At 35.7% G+C, this 21,570-nt stretch overlaps 1 protein-coding gene across 1 annotated transcript in view; it reads right to left on the bottom strand.

The window, feature by feature from the left end:
- The window catches only part of CYLC2 (cylicin 2), a 162,169-nt gene that overhangs the window by 136,267 nt on the left and 4,332 nt on the right, over positions 1-21,570 (bottom strand). Inside the window, 1 exon segment of the mRNA XM_040237485.1 lies at positions 16,379-16,515. Coding sequence (XP_040093419.1) covers positions 16,379-16,515 — 137 coding nt within the window.

Genomic DNA, 21,570 nt, shown 5'->3' with positions numbered 1-21,570 from the left:
TCAATGAATATAGTAAATTTGCAGGATATAAAATCAACACACAGAAATCCCTTGCATTTTTATACACTAATAATGAGAAAGTAGAAAAAGAAATTAAGGAAACAATTTCATTCGCCATTGCAACGAAAAGAATAAAATACATAGGAATATATCTACCTAAAGAAACTAAAGACCTATACATAGAAAACGATAAATCACTTATGAAAGAAATCAAAGAGGACACTAATAGATGGAGAAATATACCATGTTCATGGATCAGAAGAATCAATATAGTGAAAATGAGTATACTACCCAAAGCAATCTACAGATTCAATGCAATCCCTATCAAGCTACCAGCGGTATTTTTCACAGAACTAGAAGAAATAATTTCAAGATTTGTATGGAAATACAGAAAACCTCAAATAGCCAAAGCAATCTTGAGAAAGAAGAATGGAACTAGAGGAATCAACTTGCCTGACTTCAGGCTCTTCTACAAAGCCACAGTCATCAAGACAGTATGGTACTGGCACAAAGACAGAAATATAGATCAATGGAACAAAATGGAAAACCCAGAGATAAATCCACACACCTAGGGACACCTTATCTTTGACAAAGGAGGCAAGAATACACAATGGAGTAAAGACAATCTCTTTAACAAGTGGTGCTGGGAAAACTGGTCAACAACTTGTAAAAGAATGAAACTAGATCACTCTCTAACACCACACACAAAAATAAACTCAAAATGGATTAAAGATCTAAATGTAAGAGCAGAAATTATAAAACTCCTAGAGGAGAACATAGGCAAAACACTCTCCGACATAAATCACAGCAGAATCCTCTATGACCCACCTCCCAGAATACTGGAAATAAAAGCAAAAATAAGCAAATGGGATCTAATTAAAAGCTTTTGTACAACGAAGGAAACTATAAGCAAGGTGAAAAGACAGCCTTCAGAATGGGAGAAAATAATAGCAAATGAAGCAGCTGACAAACAACTAATCTCAAGAATATACAAGCAACTTATGCAGCTCAATTCCAGAAAAATAAACGACCCAATCAAAAAATGGGCCAAAGAACTAAATAGGCATATCTCCAAAGAAGACATACGGATGCTAACAAACACATGAAAAGATGCTCAACATCACTCATTATCAGAGAAATGCAAATCAAAACCACAATGGGGTACCACTTAACACCAGTCAGAATGGCTGCGATCCAAAAGTCTACAAGCAATAAATGCTGGAGAGGGTGTGGAGAAAAGGGAACCATCTTACACTGTTGGTGGGAATGCAAACTAGTACAGCCACTATGGAAAACAGTGTGGAGATTCCTTAAAAAATTGCAAATAGAACTGCCTTATGATCCAGCAATCCCACTGCTGGGCATACACACCGAGGAAACCAGAATTCAAAGAGACACATGTACCCCAATGCTCATCGCAGCACTGTTTATAATAGCTAGGATTTTTTTCAATGTTTCTTTTATCTTTTTAAAGTTTTACAGAATTTCAGTTGGTGTACAATAAAATGCATGTAATATACACTCCAGTTGGTTTTGACATATGTATATACCTAGAAAACCATCACCACAATCAAGATAATAATCATACCCAAATGCTTGGGAAGTCTTGTGAAATGTGATTCTTTTTGCTCATCCCTCATGTCCTCAGGAACTTCTGGTCAAGTTTCTGTTACTAGAGATCAGTTTGTATTTGTCTGGAATTTTATATTAATAGTATCATTTAGTGTTTACTCTTTTTTAACTTAGCATGATTATTTTGAGGTTCATCCACATCATAGCATGTATCAGCAGTTTCTTTCTGTCTATTGCTGACTTGTATCCCCACTGTATAGATTATAATATTGTGTGGATATTTTGATTGTTTCTAGTTTTATGGTTACTATAGGCATGTTAGAGATTTTGAAGTGTGAACTATTATGTTGCCTGTTTATTTCCTATGATCTACACCACAAATTGATATGGTTGTCACTCTAATGTTTAATGAACTCATATATTAACTGCATAGCCATTCATAACTCTTTAACAGAATATGACCAAACTAAGTCAATGTTGTGGGTCAATCTTGATTTCATATTTTGAAACCTTTCAAAATTATTGAATTTTTTTAAAGGCAAAGGTAATATGTTATTGGGCATTTCCTCTTTTTTTTTCAATTTTACCTTTGCATCTGTTTACACATTAAAGGAAATATTATGCCCTATGGCTGCGTGTGTGCACCATAGTATCCAACTCTTTGCTCCCCCATGGACTGTAGCCCTCCAATCTCCTCCATCCGTGAGATTTTCCAGGCAAGAATACTGGAGTGGGTTGCCATTTCCTACTCCAGGGGATCTTACCAACCTAGGAAATGAACCCATGTTTGTTACATCTCCTACATTGACAGGCAGATTCTTTACCACTGCACCATGTGAGAAACCCTAAACATAAGTGGAAAACCAAAGATAATATTTGCATACTAGGGCAGTTATTCTGTTTTGTGAGTTACCAACCTAAGTAGAATGAAGGTTTCTTTTTTTTCCTGATATTTGTATGGCATGCAAATGTAGAGTTGATGATGATCACAGTAGATGCAATAGATGACTTCATTATTTGTTATTGAGGCTACTGTAATAATTATATAAACATATTTTTATATAAGTAAGTATATAATTTGTAATTTAATTTAGAAATATGAAGTTCACAGTAACCTTGACAAAAGCTTTTTATTTATATGTGTGTATTTACTCAATTCAGTTAAGTTCAGTCACTCATTCAATATGGGACTCTTTGTGACTCCATGGACTGCAGAATGCCAGGCTTCCCTGTCCATCACCAACTCTTAGAGCTTACTCAAACTCATGTCCATCGCCTCAATCAGTCAGTCAGCCAGTTCAGTCACTCAGTCGTGTCCAACTCTTTGCGGCCCCATTAACTGCAGTACACCAGGCCTGCCTGCCTGTCCATCACCATCTCCTGGAGTTTACCTAAACTCGTGTCCATTGAGTTGGTGATGCCATCCAACTATCTCTTCCTCTGTTGTCCCCTTCTCCTCCTGCCTTCAATATTTCCAAGCATCAGGGTCTTTTCAAATGAGTCAGCTCTTCACATCAGGTGGCCAAAATATTGGAGTTTCAGCTTCAACATCAGTCCTTCCAATGAACACCCAAGACTGATCTCCTTTGGGATGGACTGGTTGGATCTCCTTGCAGTCCAAGTGACTCTCAAGAGTCTTCTCCAACACCACAGTTCAAAAGTATCAATTTTTCAGTGCTCAGCTTTCTTTATAGTCCAATTCTCCCATATATTACTACTGGAAAAACCATAGCTTTGACTAGATAGACCTTTGTTGGCAAAGTAATGTCTCTGCTATCTAGGTTGGTCATAGCTTTTCTTCCAAAAAGCAAGTGTTTTTTTTTTTTTTTTTTTTTTTAATTTCATGGCTTCAGTCACCATCTGCAGTGATTTTTGAGCCCCCCAAAATAAAGTTTGTCACTGTTTCCATTGTTTCCCAATCTATTTGCCATGAAATGATGGAACTAGATGCATATGATATTAGTTTTCTGAATGGTGAGTTTTAAGCCAACTTCTTCACTCTCTTCTATCACTTTCATCAAGAGGCTCTTTAGTTCTTCTTCACTTTCTGCTATAAGGTTTGTGTCATCTGCATATCTGAGGTTACTGATATTTCTCCCAGCAATCTTGATTTCAGTTTGAGCTTCATCCAACCCAGCATTTCTCATGATGTATTTTGCATATAAGTTAAATAAGCATTGTGACAATACACAGCCTTTATGTACTCCTTTCCTGATTTGGAACCAGTCTATTTTTCCATGTATGTATTAATTTATTTATTTGACTGCACTAGGTCTTAGTTACAGCACATGGGATCTTCAGTCATGGTTGTGGCACATGGGATCTTCAGTTGCAGCATGTGGAATCTAGTTTCCAAGCTAGGGATTGAACCCAGGTCCCCGGCACTGGGTGCACGGAGACTCAGCCACTGAACCACCAGGGAAGTCCTGGCAAAAGAAACATTTTTGGTGTATAGATAGAAAAAGGACTAAAACCCTAACTAGAGTGAAAGAGAGACTCCATATAAGCTGTTGTATACTTTTAGGTTGTAAGCAATTTATGGACATTTTGAATATGTGTATGGATGTGTGTGTGTGTGTGTATGTAAATACACCATGCTTTGTTGTTCAGTGTATCTGACTCTTTGTGACTCTGTGAGCTGTAGCTCTCCAGGCTCCTCTATCCATGAGGATACTCCAGGCAAGAATACTGGAGTGGGTTGCCATGCTCTCCTCCAGGGGATCCTCCTAACCCAGTGCTTGAACTCAGGTCTCCACATTACAGGCAGATTCTTTACTGTCTGAGCACCAAGGAAGCCCAAGAATACTGGGGTGGGTAGCTTATCCCTTCTCCAGGGGAACTTCCTGACCCAGGAATTGAACTAGGGTCTCCAGCATTGTAGGCAGATTCTCTACCACCTGAGCTACCATGGAAGCCATATTTGGCTTTCTAAATCCATTTCTCCATTCTTTCTATGACTCAAGTCACATTGGATCATCCACCATTTCCCAAAGTATTACCATTCACTTTTCACTGCTTCAGCATTTGCATTCCTCCTGATTGCTCAGGCCTGAGTCATTTTATTTATAATTATGGGAAAACAATTTATTGTCACTTAAAGGAATCTGCTACTTTAATAGCTGTGATTTTGAAATCCTATGTAGTAGGTGCAGAGTTTCTACCACCTTGAATATGATTAATAAATGCTATTTTTCATCTTCATTTACTTATTTTTAAACAGAGTTTATGGTTTTCAGTCTGCATAGCTGTTCATTAGAATAACTTTCTATTATTAATATTTCTGTGCTCATAGCTAAACCACATCTGCCTTTCTCTTTTATTGTTAGGTATGGCATGTGGCTGTATTCTATCAAATAAAATATATTTAATCATATCATAGGCCTGGTACATAAATAACCTTCATGGGCTTTTTCACCATTTTGATTCCATTTTCCCCTTTGTACTGGTGACATATGATATCCCAAGTGACCTTGGAAACCATCTGTTGACAATAGCAGGGCCTCAGTCAGCCTGCATCATTGAGTGACCACAGAATTTCCTCTCCCTCCACTTCAATAATCAGCATCATCCTTCTGAAACTTTAATTGTAAGGATCTTGGATACGTGTGAAATCTATCCTATATCATTGGAGAAGGTAATGGCATCCACTCCAGTACTCTTGCCTGGAAAATCCCATGGACGGAGGAGTCTGGTAGTCTGCAGTCCATGGGGTCGCTAAAAGTTGGACACAACTGAGCAACTTCACTTTCACTTTTCACTTTCATGCATTGGAGAAGGAAATGACAACCCACTCCAGTGTTCTTGCCTGGAGAATCCCAGGGACAGGGGAGCCTGGTGGGCTGCCGTCTATGGGGTCACACAGAGTTGGACACAACTGAAGTGACTTAGCAGTAGCAGTAGCATACTATATCGTGTATCACCAAACCTATTTATTCATTCAGCAGCTGTTTACTGATTACCAGGTATCTGCCAGATATTGTGTTTTGCAGTGACATATAATGCTTACTTTATAGCAGAGATTAATATAGCACTTATGCATAAATTCTTTTAATCATACTTCAGTCCTGGAAAATGACTGCCATCATCCTTATTTTACAAAAGAGTCTAGGATCACAAAGAATTTATATCACCTGCCATAGTTTACACAGCTAATAGATGGCAAGACCAAGCTAGCCCTCTAGAGCCCATGCTTACAATCTTAGTGCTATGTTGCCTCACATGTTCTAATTAATGGGATTAGCAATAAATAACAACCCAAAATGGCCTGTCCATAGACTTTCAAACACTTGAGACATAAAAATTAAATGGATGATCCAGAATTAGACACTGAGAAGGCAAAGAAAAATATAATGGATAATATTATGACAATTTCAAAAATTTAAATATGGATGATTGATTAAATAAAAATCAATGCTAAATTTCCTTATTTTGTATTTTTTAAATAATTTTGGTAGGAAGTATAACTACTATACTGACTTCTGCAGATAGATATAGGTATACAGAGAGAATAATAAAGAAAAAGTAAACAGACAAAATGTAAACAACTGTTGAATCATAATAAAGGATATATAGGAATTCTTGAATTCCTTCAACTTCTCTTTGGTTTATGTAAAATTATAATAAAAATTTTAAAAAGTACCACAATTTTTTTATAAATCAATAGGTACTTTGAAAAAAAAAAACAAGTAAAGAGAATGTTGGGAAATCTATTTCAGGAAGAATAGAGCTATGTGAAGCTGTGTGAAGGAACATGTCATGGGAAGATGTGCAGTGAGAAACAGAAGCATACAAAAAAAATTTTACTACTAAAGCAGAGAGTATCAAGGAGTGACACATTAGGCAGGGGTCAGGGTCTTATAAATAATATTAAGATACTAGAATTACTTTATGAGTAAAATGGAATAAAACTGTTTGGGACAAGTGAGTGATATGATCTGATTTACATTTAAAAATATAATCTGTGTATAGAGAAGGCTGTAACGGAGATAAAATAAGAAGCAAGGAGAACTCATAGAAAACACTACAATAACTCAGGTGTAGATGGTGGCTTGGCCTGGTCTGTTTGTGCTGAAGGTGATGATAAAGAGTAACAAATGGCATATGCTTTAAAGGACAGTCTATAGGCATTTCCCATGTATTGCATAACATATGGATGAGTGCATAGCGGAATGGAATGCCATCAAGAGTCAGCAACTGCACTGTAGCCCAATGATCTGAGTAAGCCATATGTGGGTGTCTTTTCCATTAACATCTAAATCACATTCTTAGACTACATTTTTCTCTTAAGACTACAACAGTCCAGTACCTCTTCACTACTACTGAAGAATCATGAAAAAAAGTCTATTTTTTAACTAGTTGCTGCTCTTTGAATGTCATTTTAAACTGCCATGCAATGCTTTTCATTCTGGAGAAGGAAATGGCAAACCAATCCAGTTAACTCTTGCCTGGAAAATCCCTTCAAACTTCACATCAGTTGGCCAAAGTATTGGAGTCTCAGCTTCAACGTCAGTGTTTCCAATGAACAGCCAGGACTGATCTCCTTTAGGATAGACTGGTTGTATCTTCTTGCAGCCCAAGGGACTCTCAAGTGTCTTCTCCAACACCACAGTTTGAAAGCATCAATTCTTCGGCACTCAGCCTTCTTCACAGTCCAACTCTCACATCCATACATGACTACTGCAAAAACCATAGCCTTGACTAGACAGATCTTTGTTGGCAAAGTAATGTCTCTGCTTTGTAATATGCTGTCTATGTTGGTCATAACTTTTCTTCCAAGGAGCAAGCATCTTTTATTTTATGGCTGCTGTTACCATCTGCAGTGATTTTGGAGCCCCCCAAAATAAAGTCTGACACTGTTTCCACTGTTTCCCCATCTATTTGCCATGAAATGATGGGACCAGATGCCATAAGCTTTAAGCTAACTTTTTTACACTCCTCTTTCACTTTCATCAAGACGCTCTTTAGTTCTTCTTCACTTTCTGCCATAGGGTGTTGTCATCTGCAGGTTATTGATATTTCTGAGCTTATTGATATTTCTCCCAGCAATCTTGATTCCAGCTTGTGCTTCATCCTGCCCAGCATTTCTCATGATGTACCGTGCATATAAGTTAAATAAGCAGGGTGACAATATAGAGCCTTGACATACTCCTTTTCCTATTTGGAACAAGTCTGTTGTTCCATGTCCAGTTCTAACTGTTGCTTTCTGACCTGCATACAGGTTTCTCAAGAGGCAGGTCAGGTGGTCTGGTATTCCCATCTCTTTCAGAATTTTCCACAGTTTATTGTGATCCACACAGTCAAAGGCTTTGGCATAGTCAATAAAGTAGAAATAGATATTTTTCTGGAACTCTTGCTTTTTCGATGACCCAGCGGATGTTGGCAATTTGATGTCTGATTCCTAAGAACCTCTCAATGGAAGCCCAAATCCACTGTCCTCATAATAACTTTTGCATCCAGAAATGGAACTTTTATACCACTGAATGCAGGTTTGCTGGCCAATGTCTACAAATCCACCAGTCCAGAATAGAATTTTGCTTTGTTTTGTATATTAAAAAAGCAGGCAGTGCCACAGTCCCACTTCCCCTTCTCACACACACACACATACATGCACGCCCCTGCACAGTCATGTAGTCCTAAGTTCCAAAGTTAATGTCAAAGATTTACCTCTGGTAGCACAAAGAATTTTTAGCCTTTGTGATTGTTTTGTCTTCTGAATGCTTCAAAGATAGCAGATAAAATTTTTACATATGGCTTAAAATCCCTTCTAAAAGTCTGCAGTGAAAAGTATTCTCAGTAACACTTGGACTATTTTAAATTCTAGAACAAATCCTAGTGATAGTTTTTAACATATTAGATAAAGAAAATATTGAATAAATGTGTGGGATATTTGTAATTTGATAGAGTGAATACCCCATTTCTATTTAGACATGAAAATCATTGAAACTGTGTAGAAGACAAGAAGATAAAGGAACAGCAGGCCCATCAAGGACCACAGAAGAAAATTATAATTATTGATAAACTAGTTGCTATAAGGCATGAGACTCTTGGAATAAGTCCAGAGGAAACAGTTCATAGTCTTGAAAACAAGATATGATCCTAGGATCAGAAAACTGACCCTAGACTGTTTCTCAACTGGTGTCTCATAGTCACATGTTTTACGTATCTGGTTGAAAATCTATAGATAAGAATATTAGTCTGAGTTACCGATTTTTTGTTGATTACTGTTTCTTAGTTACTCAGTGGTTAATGATCACTTTGTTCTTTGGCCCTGAAGGTCACCTGAATTATAGCTTAACTCTCTGCATATTCTTTCCTTCATGGCTGAAAGTATAATAAAGCTAACTTGGATTCAGTTTCAGCACCTTCACCTTGAAGCGGTGTTGGTCTCCTGATCCTTGCTTTTCACTGAATTCTTCTGTCTTGTTTCTCATTCTCTTACAGTATAATGCTTTCAGAAACCCTGCTTGTTGAGCCGATCTTGACAAAACTGATAGGAATTTGAACTGTTACTCCACAGCAGCAGATAATATACACTTAACATTTTTGCAACTATGTGATCCTGTGTTTTGTCATCCCAAATATTCATAGGCTTTTGTACCTTCAGTAAGTGTGAACATGATAGAAAGGTATATATATATATATATATATATGTATATATATATATATATGTGTGTGTGTGTGTGTGTGTGTGTGTGTGTTTTACCAGTTACAATTACAGAGTTTAAAAGACTGATGATGATAGCGTTCATATTACTATATAAACTGTGACTATAATAGGCCCCTGATCAGAGTCCCATTGAATTAGCTGTCTGTAGCTCTTCAACTCTGGACTCATGGATGCTACAGTGCTACATGTTAGTTATATCCTGGTGCATTGGGTACGGTATTCCTCATTGGAAAGGACAAGAGAAAATTAGGGAACAAAATCAATGCTACTTCTATATATATTGGTCTTGTCAGAATAGGGTATAATCAGTGAGCCAGCACTTTGCTGATTTTTCACTGCCATCTTCATTCAATTGTAGCAGCACTGTCATTTCCTAAAAAGAAATCTGAGGATCAATATAACTACTAATAATTTTGACTCACCTACAGCTAATCGCCCTGTGAGTTGGATCTGCTTTATTATAGTCACTGACAGATTAGAAAACTTGGAATTGAATCTGTATTATGCCAGAGCAACTAGAAAATGTGAGGAAAAAAATCAGAAAAATATCTTGCCATGATCCATAGCAAAGAGCCTGAATGTTCACAACAAATAAGTTGTTGTTTTAATCATACAGTATGTTATTTTAGGTAAAAACATTTGTCTTCAAAAATAATGGTCTTCACTACTGTATAGCACAGGTAACTTTGCTCAGTTGTATGACAGCCTAAATGGAAGGGGAGTTTGAAAGGGAGTGGCCACATGTATATGTTGGCTGAGTCACTTTGCTGTATACTGAGACTATCACAATATTGTTAATCAACTATACTCCAATATAAAACAAAAATTTATATTACAGTTCTTTAGAACTAAAAAAAAAAAAAAAAGCTCTTCAACAATAATAATGGGTAAATGGAACCTTTGGGAGAAAACGTTCATTTATTGTCTTGGTGGTAATGATTTCATGAATGTATCCTTATCCCCAAAGTCTTTGAGTTGTGTATATTAAATACGTATAGCTTTTCACAAGTCAGTCATCAATAAAATGGTTTTTAAAAATCTATGTTTTAGCAGAAATTTCAAAGATCCTTATTTCCTCCCTTATTTTTAACCAACTAGGTGTCTTACAATATGTATAAACTATTTTCTATCTAACCAGGTGTCCTAAGTTTTCCAAGAGTATATTATTTATATGAAAGTGGCTAAAACACTTCATTTAAGTAGAGCTGCTCATTTAATAAAGCTAACTTTATCAAAAGCATTATTTATGAAAGAATGGTCTATTTACATGACATAAATTAACATATGGAATTTATTTCTGTTCAAGCACAAAAACTCCAGCAATTTCCTGTATAGTATCTAATTATATTTTTTATTTAAATATTAGAATTCTGTAGCATCTTTCTACTGTAGAGTTATGCATGCTTATGATGATAAATAAAAATTGTTGCTTTAAACAAGAATGGTCTTAAAGAGGCATAACTCAGTTAATTTTAATGGAATGTCATCAGTATGGCACTAAATATGTATATTTTTGTTTACAATTTAAAGTGAATATTTGCCATTTCTCATGAAGAAAGTTTAATTTTATCCAATGTCTCTATTACTAATCCTTTCCTTTAGGGCCCCTACAAGGGTCTTCCTGTCCTGAGTTGTTCAGAACTTTAGGAGACTGAGCTCAGTTCAGAAGAAAAGGAAAGTTTTATTCTTTTAATATTTTAGTTTTATTGAATTATATGTGACTTAAAATGTTGTGTTAGTTTCAAGTGTACAGCAAAGTGATTCAGTTATGCATATACATATATTCATTCTTTTTAAGATTTTCTCATATAGATTATCACAGAATAAATGGGAAGATATGTCTACCATATACAGTATGCGCTTTCCCTAGCTGCCAAGCAAATTTATAGGGATCTTATAATTGGGAACGGGGCAGAGTTCTCCTAGATAGGGTACAGCCGTGGTGCTCATGCACTCACACTCCAGATAACAGCACCGGCGCATCATCTCAGGGCACAACCTCCTGCATCCTGCAGATATTTGGGATTGAGTGCTGTGGGCAGCCTCTGCATGCGGCTCCAGAGCTGAGGTGTAGGCAGCCGTTTCACTCTATCAACTGTGTCTGAAGTCCTGGGTGAGAGGCTTGTGGAAGTAGCACCCTATGAACAAGTGCAACTGGACTAATCGCAAAGGAGAAAAGGTTCTATCTATAGTATGAAAACTTTTGGCATATTTTGGGAGGGAGACAAAATTTACTTTCAAAACTTCACCTGCAGTATTTAAAAGGTTAGAATTGTTTTCTTCTTTTAAAATTATTCCTGGTGTTACCCAGTCTTTACCAGCCTATTAATCCCATTTTCATGAGTATTACAAAACATATTTAGCTAGGGACCCATCTACTTTTAATAAAAAGTTTAACATTTATCAGGATCTCATATGTAATCATTTTTGAGAATCTTTGGATAATTATTTTCTTTACATATCCATGCTAGCTATTACGTATTATAGTTGCTACATGTCTATTGCCAGATTCCTCTTATTAGCTTTATATATCATCATATCTCCATAATAGTAACGTCCTGAAGAAATGCCTTTCCTAGGCTTGCTACTACTTTCACATAGCGGTTTCATTTCAATTACAGTCTTACCTTTATTATTGGAGGTAATTGTTGAGATTAGATTATCACTTGAAATAGGATGTTATTAAGTTTCTGAGATGATATAAGGGAAGTACAATGTCTACCTGTGGCCAGTCCTGCAGCTACAAAGCCCTGACTCATCATCGCAGAACCCTGACAGGTGTGGCACTGCCTAATCAGAGAGGCTCCATGGAGCCGAGCCTGTCTCCCAAAACATGTGGTACCAATAAGCCTATCCCTGTCAAGGGATTCAGTCTTCTCTGCATGAGGCCTACAGACGACAAATGTTTTCCCTCAACTTTGAATCAGATACCTTTCTCCTTAGTCCTCATTTTCCTGTCCAAATACTGAACTCCCATTGAGATATCTGATGCTATTTGTGGCCCGCATTTTCAAAGGGACCCTTTCTCTATCTCCATAGGAAAGGACATCAGCAGACAAGAGGTAAACTATGCTGTGAGCAGAAAGCACACACATGAAATTCATTTATGTTCTTGAAAAGTGTTTAAGACAAAACAGTGGAGACTGGTTGTCCAGGTACTCATAACTTTTAATCTAAATCTATTCTCCCTCTAAATTAGTGCACAAATCATTGAAAAATACTAATCCTTAACATTTTCCTGACATATTGGTTCATTATAATTGATTTTTTAGAAGTTCCCTAATGAGCAGACACACTGCTATAGACTGAAGACAATAATAATATCCAACACAATAATAGATTTTGAAATTATTTTTCTTGCCTGGAATACCTTTAATCCATCAGTATTGTTTTCTATGAGATAGAATTCACTGTGAATATTAAGTACATCACATGCATTAATTTATGATAGTATAGGTATTTGTTTAACCAAATTAAGCATCATGGATTCATTGAGGAGAAATTAATAAGGATTATCCAGGATATATGAGAGGAACTCATTGACTATGTAATTAATTTAAACACACATAAACAGATTGTTATGTGAGCTATTTAGGCATATAATTATAAATCATTGGATTGCAGATGAATTAATTTAGGTAACTATAAATGGTAATGATGTTGTCTAATGTTTACATTTGCTTAAAAATTATTCAAAATGTTAATTTTAACTATTCTCTTTGTTTTCATCTTGCATCATAGCAATAGTATTTCCATTTGTCTTCATTTAAATATTACCTTTTTATTTAAAAATGTAAAATAGTCACAAGCCTGTAGAAAAGTTAGAATTACAATATAAAGAATAATTTTTCTTCAACTATTTAGGAGTAAATTATTGATCTGATGCCTCATCATCTCTACATACTATAGTGTATTTTTCTAATAAACATGTACATTCTCCTGTACAGAAAAAGAGGGAAACAGGAAGACTAGATAATTCAACAATTAAAAATTAGCACTGATAATTACTAATATCTAATTTCTCAGATCAATCAAATTTTACAATCCCCCAATAATATCCTATAAAGCAAGATGATCCATTTCAGAACCATTTATTGCATTTGTTTGTTTCTGCTTTACTAGAGTTTGACAAATATGAGTTGTATTTATCAGTTAAACTCCAAGGGCTTCCCTGGTGGCTCAGTGGTGAAGACCTTGCCTGCCAATGCAGGAGATGTGGTTCAATCCCTGGGTCTGGAAAATTCCCTGGAGGAGGAATGGCAACACACTCCAGTATTCTTGCCTGGGAAATCCCATGGACAGAGGAGTCTGGCAGGCTACAGTCTATGGGGCCACAAAGAGTCAGACATGCCTTAGGGACTCAACAACATCAAATACATTGAAAGTACAAATAGTGGTGATTTGATATAATTTTGCAATATACTATGACAGGAATTCCAAATCTAGTTAATTAACAAATCCATCACCTCACATCTCACATATGTATCTTATTTTTCTACTCCCCTCACAAATTTCAATTATACACTATGATGTTATAAACTGTAGTCACCATGCTTTACATTAGAACCTCAGACATTAGCTTATAGCTGAAAATTTGTACTCTGTTACCAACATCATTTTTTCTTACCTCTTCTCTGAGCCACTGCAATCATTTCTCTACTCTGTTATTAAGAGTATAACTTCTTTTTTAGATCCTACATATAAATTAAATGAGTATTTGTTTTTTTCTCTCTTATTTATTATACTTAGCATAATGCCTTCAAGATCTATCCATGGTGTTGCAAGTGGAAGGATTTCCTGTTCTAATGACTGAATAATATACACACATATATTTGTATTGTATATGTATATATACAGTGTTGTTGTTGTTGTTTAGTCACTAAGTCATGTCCGAATCTTTTGCAACCCCAGGGACTGTAGCCTGCCAGGCTCCTCTGTCCATGGGATTTCCCAGGCAAGAATACTGGAGTGGATTACCATTTCCACTTTGAGGGGATCTTCTCAGCCCAAGGACTGAACCAGCCTCTCCTGTATTGGCAATAAATAGCTATTGTTAATAATCAGTAAATGCATTTAGATGCCATGCGTTTTTAGTCTTCTCTCTAGAGTTATTCTTATTCTAGAGTTATTTTTCTTTGGCTTTGAAGACTGAAGGTCAATTACTTAGGGTTGTCCCTTAATTTATATTTTTCTACTGTCTTCTTGTGATTATACTCATGTCATGTATTTTCAGTAAGAATATCACTGAAGTGATATGTTCTTCCACTGTATCTTTTCAGGTGGCATGTAGCTCTAGTATATCCCTTTACTGGTTTATATGTTGATCACTTGATAGTTGGAATGTGTCAAGTTTCTCTACTGTAAAGATTTTATTTCCCTTCATTTTTAAGATTTGGGGAAAGATGTAATTTGAAGAATTTGAAGCTCTAAAAATCCCACTGTTCATAAAATTACACATACCCACATGCTCATGAAATTTTGTTTTCTTTGTATTCACTGGATCATAATCATCTTTTGAGTATTCAAAATATCCCCAGTTTGGCCATTCAATCTGGCTTTGTGTTCTTTGTCATTTTTCTGTTATTCCATTGGCATTTTTTTGCACAATAAGGAGTGCCAGGCTTTCTTGTACTTTTCCTACTTAATCCTAGAAATAACTTTTTGCCCAAGCAGTTCTAATTTACTTTAGTAGAAAATTTAGAAACTAAAACATAATTGTTAGAGGTCCACTTATTGATATAAAATTCTTTCTATTCCCTGGCTACATAGACACACACACACAACTCTGTACAGTTTTACTTTCAGCTTAACAATCATCTTATTATATCTATTTAAATTGAAAACTGTGAACTCAAACCAGTACTTACAATTCCTATTAATATCATAGTTTTATATTGTAATTCCATTGCTTAACATTGAGAAAACTGTATTTCTCTGTATTTAATAAAATTTATTACTTGATCATTTGTCCAATTTAATAGAAGTTTCCATCTCAACTTCCACTCCCTTCTCTGTGTGAATGCTATCCTTGTCCTGCTTGGGCTCTACCACCTCATTCCAGCAGCTCCTTGGTTAGGATGACCTGTCCCCACACTCAGATTCTCAATCTCCACAATAAGCCAAGAGTAGATTTCTTCCTTGCCCTACTTGGCTCTTATCCACTAAACAAGGAAGGATGCCAGAATTTCCACGTGAACATCCTTTTCACCCCACTTGGAATCCTAATCCACTCTGAGTTCCTGTTGTAGGAGTCAGGATTGAGGGACAATCTGTACTACTTTTGCTCAGCTTCTGTCACTAGCTTTAGAGTTGAATTATTTTGAGATTTCAAGGTAAGGAAAAGGGAAAGATGAAAAAAGGAAGAGGATGTAAAATAGGAAAAGGGACATTTTAAATGTTTAATATAAAAAGTAATACAGTGTGTCACGTTTGAAAAACTAAAAAAACTTGAAAAATTGACTTCTTTTTTTGAATATATCTATTATATATAATAACCATTTTCTGTCACATTTCCTACAAATATGTCTTCTAGTCTGTTTTGCTTTTTTATTTGACTTTGCTGTTTATTAACATGTTATATTTGAAGTAATTGAAATCTATATTTTGGGATTCCCTGATAGCTCAGTTGGTAAAGAATTCACCTGCAATGCAGGATTCCCCAGTTCAATTCCTGGGTCAGGAAGATCCCCTGGAGAAGGGTAAGTCTATCCACTCCAGCATTCTGGCCTGGAGAATTCCATGGACTGTATAGTCCATGGAGTCACAAGAGCTGGACACGACTGAGTGAGTTTCACTTTTCACTAAACCTATATTTTATTACTAAAATATCTAAAACAACAAAAAAGACAAAATATTAGACTTATTAATTATTGATTGTAGAAATATAGGTGCTTTTATTGCCTTTTTTCTTTTTTGTGCACTGTAAACCATTTAAATTATAATAGAGAATGAACTTATATGGGGGAGCCAATGAGTCATTAAAAGTATAAAAACAGTCTGTAAATCCATTTTGAGTTCCTGCTAATTCTATAGACTATTTCAACTAGGCAGTTGGCAAGTGAGACTCAAAGCTTTGAGCTAAAGATAAGCTTATAGTTTACACAAAGCACTGAGCCCTGGTGGCTGACGCTGCTCTCCCACCTGTGCTGGGAATCCAGAGGCAAGGGGTAGATGACCCTTGAGTGCAGACATGGGTCTGGTAGCAGGGTGGGGGTGCGGCAGAGAAAGCCTTGTAGTGTGAGGTCTATCTTGACGGGGATGTCCTGGGGGGCTGGGAGCTAGAAAGGTGTAGGGGACAAGTGGGAGGCTGGAGGAAGACACTCTGGGAATGGCCTTGGGCCTGCAGGCTTTCTTGGTCCAAAGCTGGGAGGTGGATGGGAGACTCTGCCCTCCGCCTCACTCAGGGTGGAAACAGACTCCCGAGGGGACCCTCCTTGGCACCAGCAGACCCTACTCAACCATGAACGGCCCTGAGCATCCTTCAGGCCCTCTCTCCACAGTCACAGGACCATGGAGCTGGACAAACGTAACCTTCTGCCAGAGGGCAGGCAAGTAGGGACCCAGGCCAGGCTCTGGTTGTGCCCACATTCTGCCTGGCGAGGGGCGTGGGGAATGCACTTATAAATGAACTTATAGTGTAACCGTACTTGCCATGGTTTTGCATGACAAAGATAATTAAAAATGCATAAAATTGAAAACAGCCCAAATATGCATCAAGTGAATTAGAAAACCAATTGTGATGTAGTCATACAATAGAATTTAGCAGTAAAATGAAAGAAGTGATTGGTACAGCAGCATGGAGAAATCTTGAAATAAATATGCTGAGTGAAAGGATCCAGATGGATTCTGTATAATTCCATTTATATAAAAGTCTAGAAAATAGAAAATAGTGAGAGAAAGCAATTTAAAAAGGAAAGGAAGTATTAATTATAAAGGAGTATAAAAAAGCTTTTTGAGCTAAAGGATAACTTCATTATCATGACTGTGGTGAGGATTTCATATGTAAGTCAAAGCTGAGCAAATTTTAGACTTTAAATACTTGTGGTTTATGCATATCAGTTATGTTATACTCTAACAAAATTGTTAATGTTTTTTCTAGTCAGTTAAGCTATATTTCCTTTATTGGCTCCTGGATTATTTTTATCCTTACTGCTTATTATTATTATTTACTTTACAATATTGTATTGGTTTTGCCATACATAAACATGATTCCACCACGGGTGTACACGTGTTCCCAATCCTGAATCCCCCTCTCACCTCCCTCCCCATACCATCCCTCTGGATCATCCCAGTGCACCAGCCCCAAGCATCCTGTATCCTGCATCAAACCTAGACTGGAGATTTGTTTCTTATAGGATATTATACATGTTTCAATGCCATTCTTCCAAATCATCCCACCCTCTCCCTCTCCCACAGAGTCCAAAAGACTGTTCTATACATCTGTGTCTCTCCTAATGAGGTGGATGAAACTGGAGCCGATTATACAGAGTGAAGTAAGCCAGAAAGAAAAACACCAATAGAGTATACTAACACAAAGAGTCGGACATGACTGAGCAACTGAACTGAGCTGAACTGAACTGAATGCATATATATGGAATTTAGAAAGATGGTAATGATAACCCTGTTTTTTTTTTTTTTGTCATACTCTATACAAAGTGTCCTTATATATATGCATATATATAAACATAAATATAAAACAATGAATTATGTTCATTTTCTTGCAAATTAATATAGGTAAACTATAATTAACAATAATTCAATTCTCTTTTAATTGAAATAAAATGACCTTTGTAGAATAATTTCCTCAACATATTTAGCACAATTCCTATATTTTATATTGTAATAGTTAATTTATCCTGTGCCAATATTATATTAGTTTGAGTGAAGTAGACTTTTGGTAAATTTTATGATCTCCTGGTTGGTGGTTTAGTTGCCAAATCGTGTCTGACTGTTGCGACCCCATGGACTGTAAGCCCCCAAGCTCCTCTGTCCATGGGATTCTCCAGGCAAGAATACTAGAGTGGGTTGCCCCTTCCTTCTCCAGGTTATCTTCCCGACCCAGGAATCGAGCCTGGGTCTTCTACATTGCAGGCAGATGATTTATGATCTCATAGCCCTTCCTAAAATTTTGCTTTTTCAAAATGGATTTGGCTTTTAACTGTTTTTCTTATTTTGAAATTTAAAATTATTCTTTTTTTTTCCCTTAAACTCTGGACCCTGATTAGAGTTCCATTAATTACATTACATTAATATACTTTGACAATAGTAGATCTGATATTCTAAAAGCATTTACTCTTGATATCTCATTTGATGTCTTTCAATAACACCTCCTAGTTTGAACTATGTAAGTTCTATCCTTTCCTATGAAATATTTTTATGCACCATATATACTTTTTTAGTAATTTAACAAACTATTTTCTGTTTTTAACATACAATTCATATTATATAAATCTACTTTTCTATGTAAGAAGCTGTTTACTTTGCAAGTCAGATTTAAAATTTTTCTAATTATATGTTCTTTTCTTATTACACTAGCCATAACCTAAAATATGGGCTTCCCAGGTAGCGCTAGTGGTAAATAACCCGGCTGCCAATGCAGGAAACGTAAGAGATGTGTGTTTGACCCCTCAATTGGAAAGATCCCCTGGAGGAGACCGTGGCAACCCACTCCAGTATTCTTGCCTGGAGAATCTGCATAGGAATGACTTGATGGGCACTGGCCCATAGGGTCTCAAAGAGTCAGACGTGATTGAAACAATGTAGCATGCACACAACCTAAAATATATAATTAATAGTAATGTAGAATGATGTGCAGGTATTTAATTTTAAAACAATTATATAAAGTAGATTAAATATGTATCATAAAAATGTTAATATAGTATAGCTTATTAGGGAAGAAGTTGCAGAATTAGACACTGCCAGACATCATTTACTAGCTCTTTGACATTTAAAACTTATTTAACCTCTCTAAACTTCAAGGTCTTTACCTGCTAAATTGATAATGACCATACCAACTTCCTGATGTATTTAAAGAATGTAGTAACTTAACAATTAGTAACCATTAAATAGAATTAATCATTTTTATTGTTTGCAAGAATTAAAGAATTTTCTATACAAAGCAGATTGCTTTTGAAGTTAGTAATGAATATTTAAATAACATAAGGCATGGTATGCATACTAAACAAATCTTGTTTAATAAACATAATGAAATTTAACTATTTTGGGCTAACTTTCTGGCATGTAAATTAGTGATAATAAATGATTTTACTAATTAAGTTACTGAATCCAAAAAAGTTGAATGAATGTCATGTCCCTTTGTAAAATTCTAACTGAGGAACCAGTTGGAAATTAAGGCATTTTATGGATGTTGGTTAATAGGTATAATGTTTTCCAATCTGAAAACATGGAAATGGTAAACTGAAAATAGAAAGAAAAACACTTGGTTTTCTCTTTCTGCTGCAAACGGAACAACAACAACAAAACTCTGTTTAACTTTTGTAGCCCCAAAGTGTATTTGCTAAAGCTCTTTGAGTATAACATTCTCCAGTATATTTTAATGATTACACTTATTAACCTACAAATAATCAATTTAAAAATATATATATATGATTCCATGTAAGAAATCTGATTTTCTTTGTAGTTCTTCCATATAATTACTGTCATAAGAGTATTCATTTCAAATATCTAAGTATTCTGCAAGTATTAAGAGTTTGGAGTCACCAAAAATCACTTATTGGGTATTTAATAATCATTGATAGCTTCCTATATTACTAATATTCTCTTTTGCTCTTTCACCTTTTTAGTCTCATATAATTTGGCCAAGTTATTAGAAATAAAGAAAGTTACCTCAAATGAAACTTATACATCTCATATAAGATCACAACTAGATAAGCCAGAAATAAAATTTGGAATTAAAATCAAATTTCCATGATTCTAATACCAAGACCAGATTTCTTTTCTCCAGTAATGACAACTCTAAAGACAATTTGTTCACCACCAGAAATACCGTTTGCTTTAATTCACTGAAACTTCAGCTCAGTTCAGTTCAGTTCAGTTCAGTTCGGTCGCACAGTCGTGTTGGACTCTTTTCCACCATGAATCGCAGCACGCCAGGCCTCCCTGTCCATCACCAACGCCCGGAGTTCACTCAGACTCACGTCCATCAAGTCAGTGATCCCATCCAGCCATCTCATCCTCGGTTGTCCCCTTCTCCTCCTGTCCCCTGTCCCTCCCAGCATCTAATATCTGTATGCCAAAAATCAATTAAGGGGCTAGTCTAAATTCTGCAGAAAGATCAAATCAAATGGAAAATACTAAGAATTGAGAACAAGAAACAGACAGAACTCTCAAAATATTCTCTACATTAGTCTGTTTTCTTGTGTAAAGTAAACCTTGGAAGGAAAGTTCTGGCAATCTCTGGAACGATTGCAGTGGAGAATGAATGGAGTAGCTAGAAAGTCTTATGTGGCCTTTTAGCCAATCATTTATTTCTTCATTCTATCCAATGGATCTTTAAGTAATTTTAGACTTTGTGATAGACATCTTCATTTATCCAAGCAAGAGCAGATTCAGATTATTTTTTAATATTATCCTGATTAATCAACAGAATTATTTCTGCCAACTGTGTCTGGGATATGAGGAAGCAGTAATTCCGTTTAAATAGTAAAACTGAAAAATATTGAAAATACAATGTAGGAAACAAAAGGAACTTCAACTTTTTCTGCAATATCTTTTTAACTAAAATTTCTAAAACAAAATGTCAAAATCTTATGCTTGTTAATTATTGGTTGTGGGAACACAGGTGTTTTTTATTATTATCTTTTTTTTTTCATTTTAAAACATGTTAAGCCATAAAAATGATCTATGTACTACAGTATACATGTATGTATGAAGAAAAATGCTTCCCTGTGAAATTGTAAACAAACTAAGAGTCCATAAATCCACTTTGAGGTTGTGATGACTCTTAGATTACTCCAACATGGAATAATGTTTGCAAGTAAGACCCAAAGCTTAGTGCTAAAAAGACCATTTATGTTTCATATATTAAGCTCTTAGTTGAAAACACTCATGAAAACCTGTCTCTGCTATTCAAGATAGTGCTTTGGGGAATGTTTAATTCTAACTCATTTCTAAAATATCAAGTCTTTAAAATTTTGTAGGTTTTTTTCTCTTAAAAAAAAAAAAAACAGCTACTTATGCTGACTATTTCACATTAGATATATTTAGCCTAAAGAGCACTAAGTAGAAGCCAGTATGCCTAGTCTATAACTCACACTATTACTCAGTAGTCATGTGACCTTGTCCAATCCTTACTTTGCTTATTTGAAAAGAGT

This window comes from Oryx dammah, unplaced genomic scaffold (genome assembly GCF_014754425.2).
Source record: "Oryx dammah isolate SB20612 unplaced genomic scaffold, SCBI_Odam_1.1 HiC_scaffold_1, whole genome shotgun sequence".
Lineage (NCBI taxonomy): Eukaryota > Metazoa > Chordata > Mammalia > Artiodactyla > Bovidae > Oryx > Oryx dammah.
This window is presented reverse-complemented; position numbering and strand designations above follow the sequence as displayed.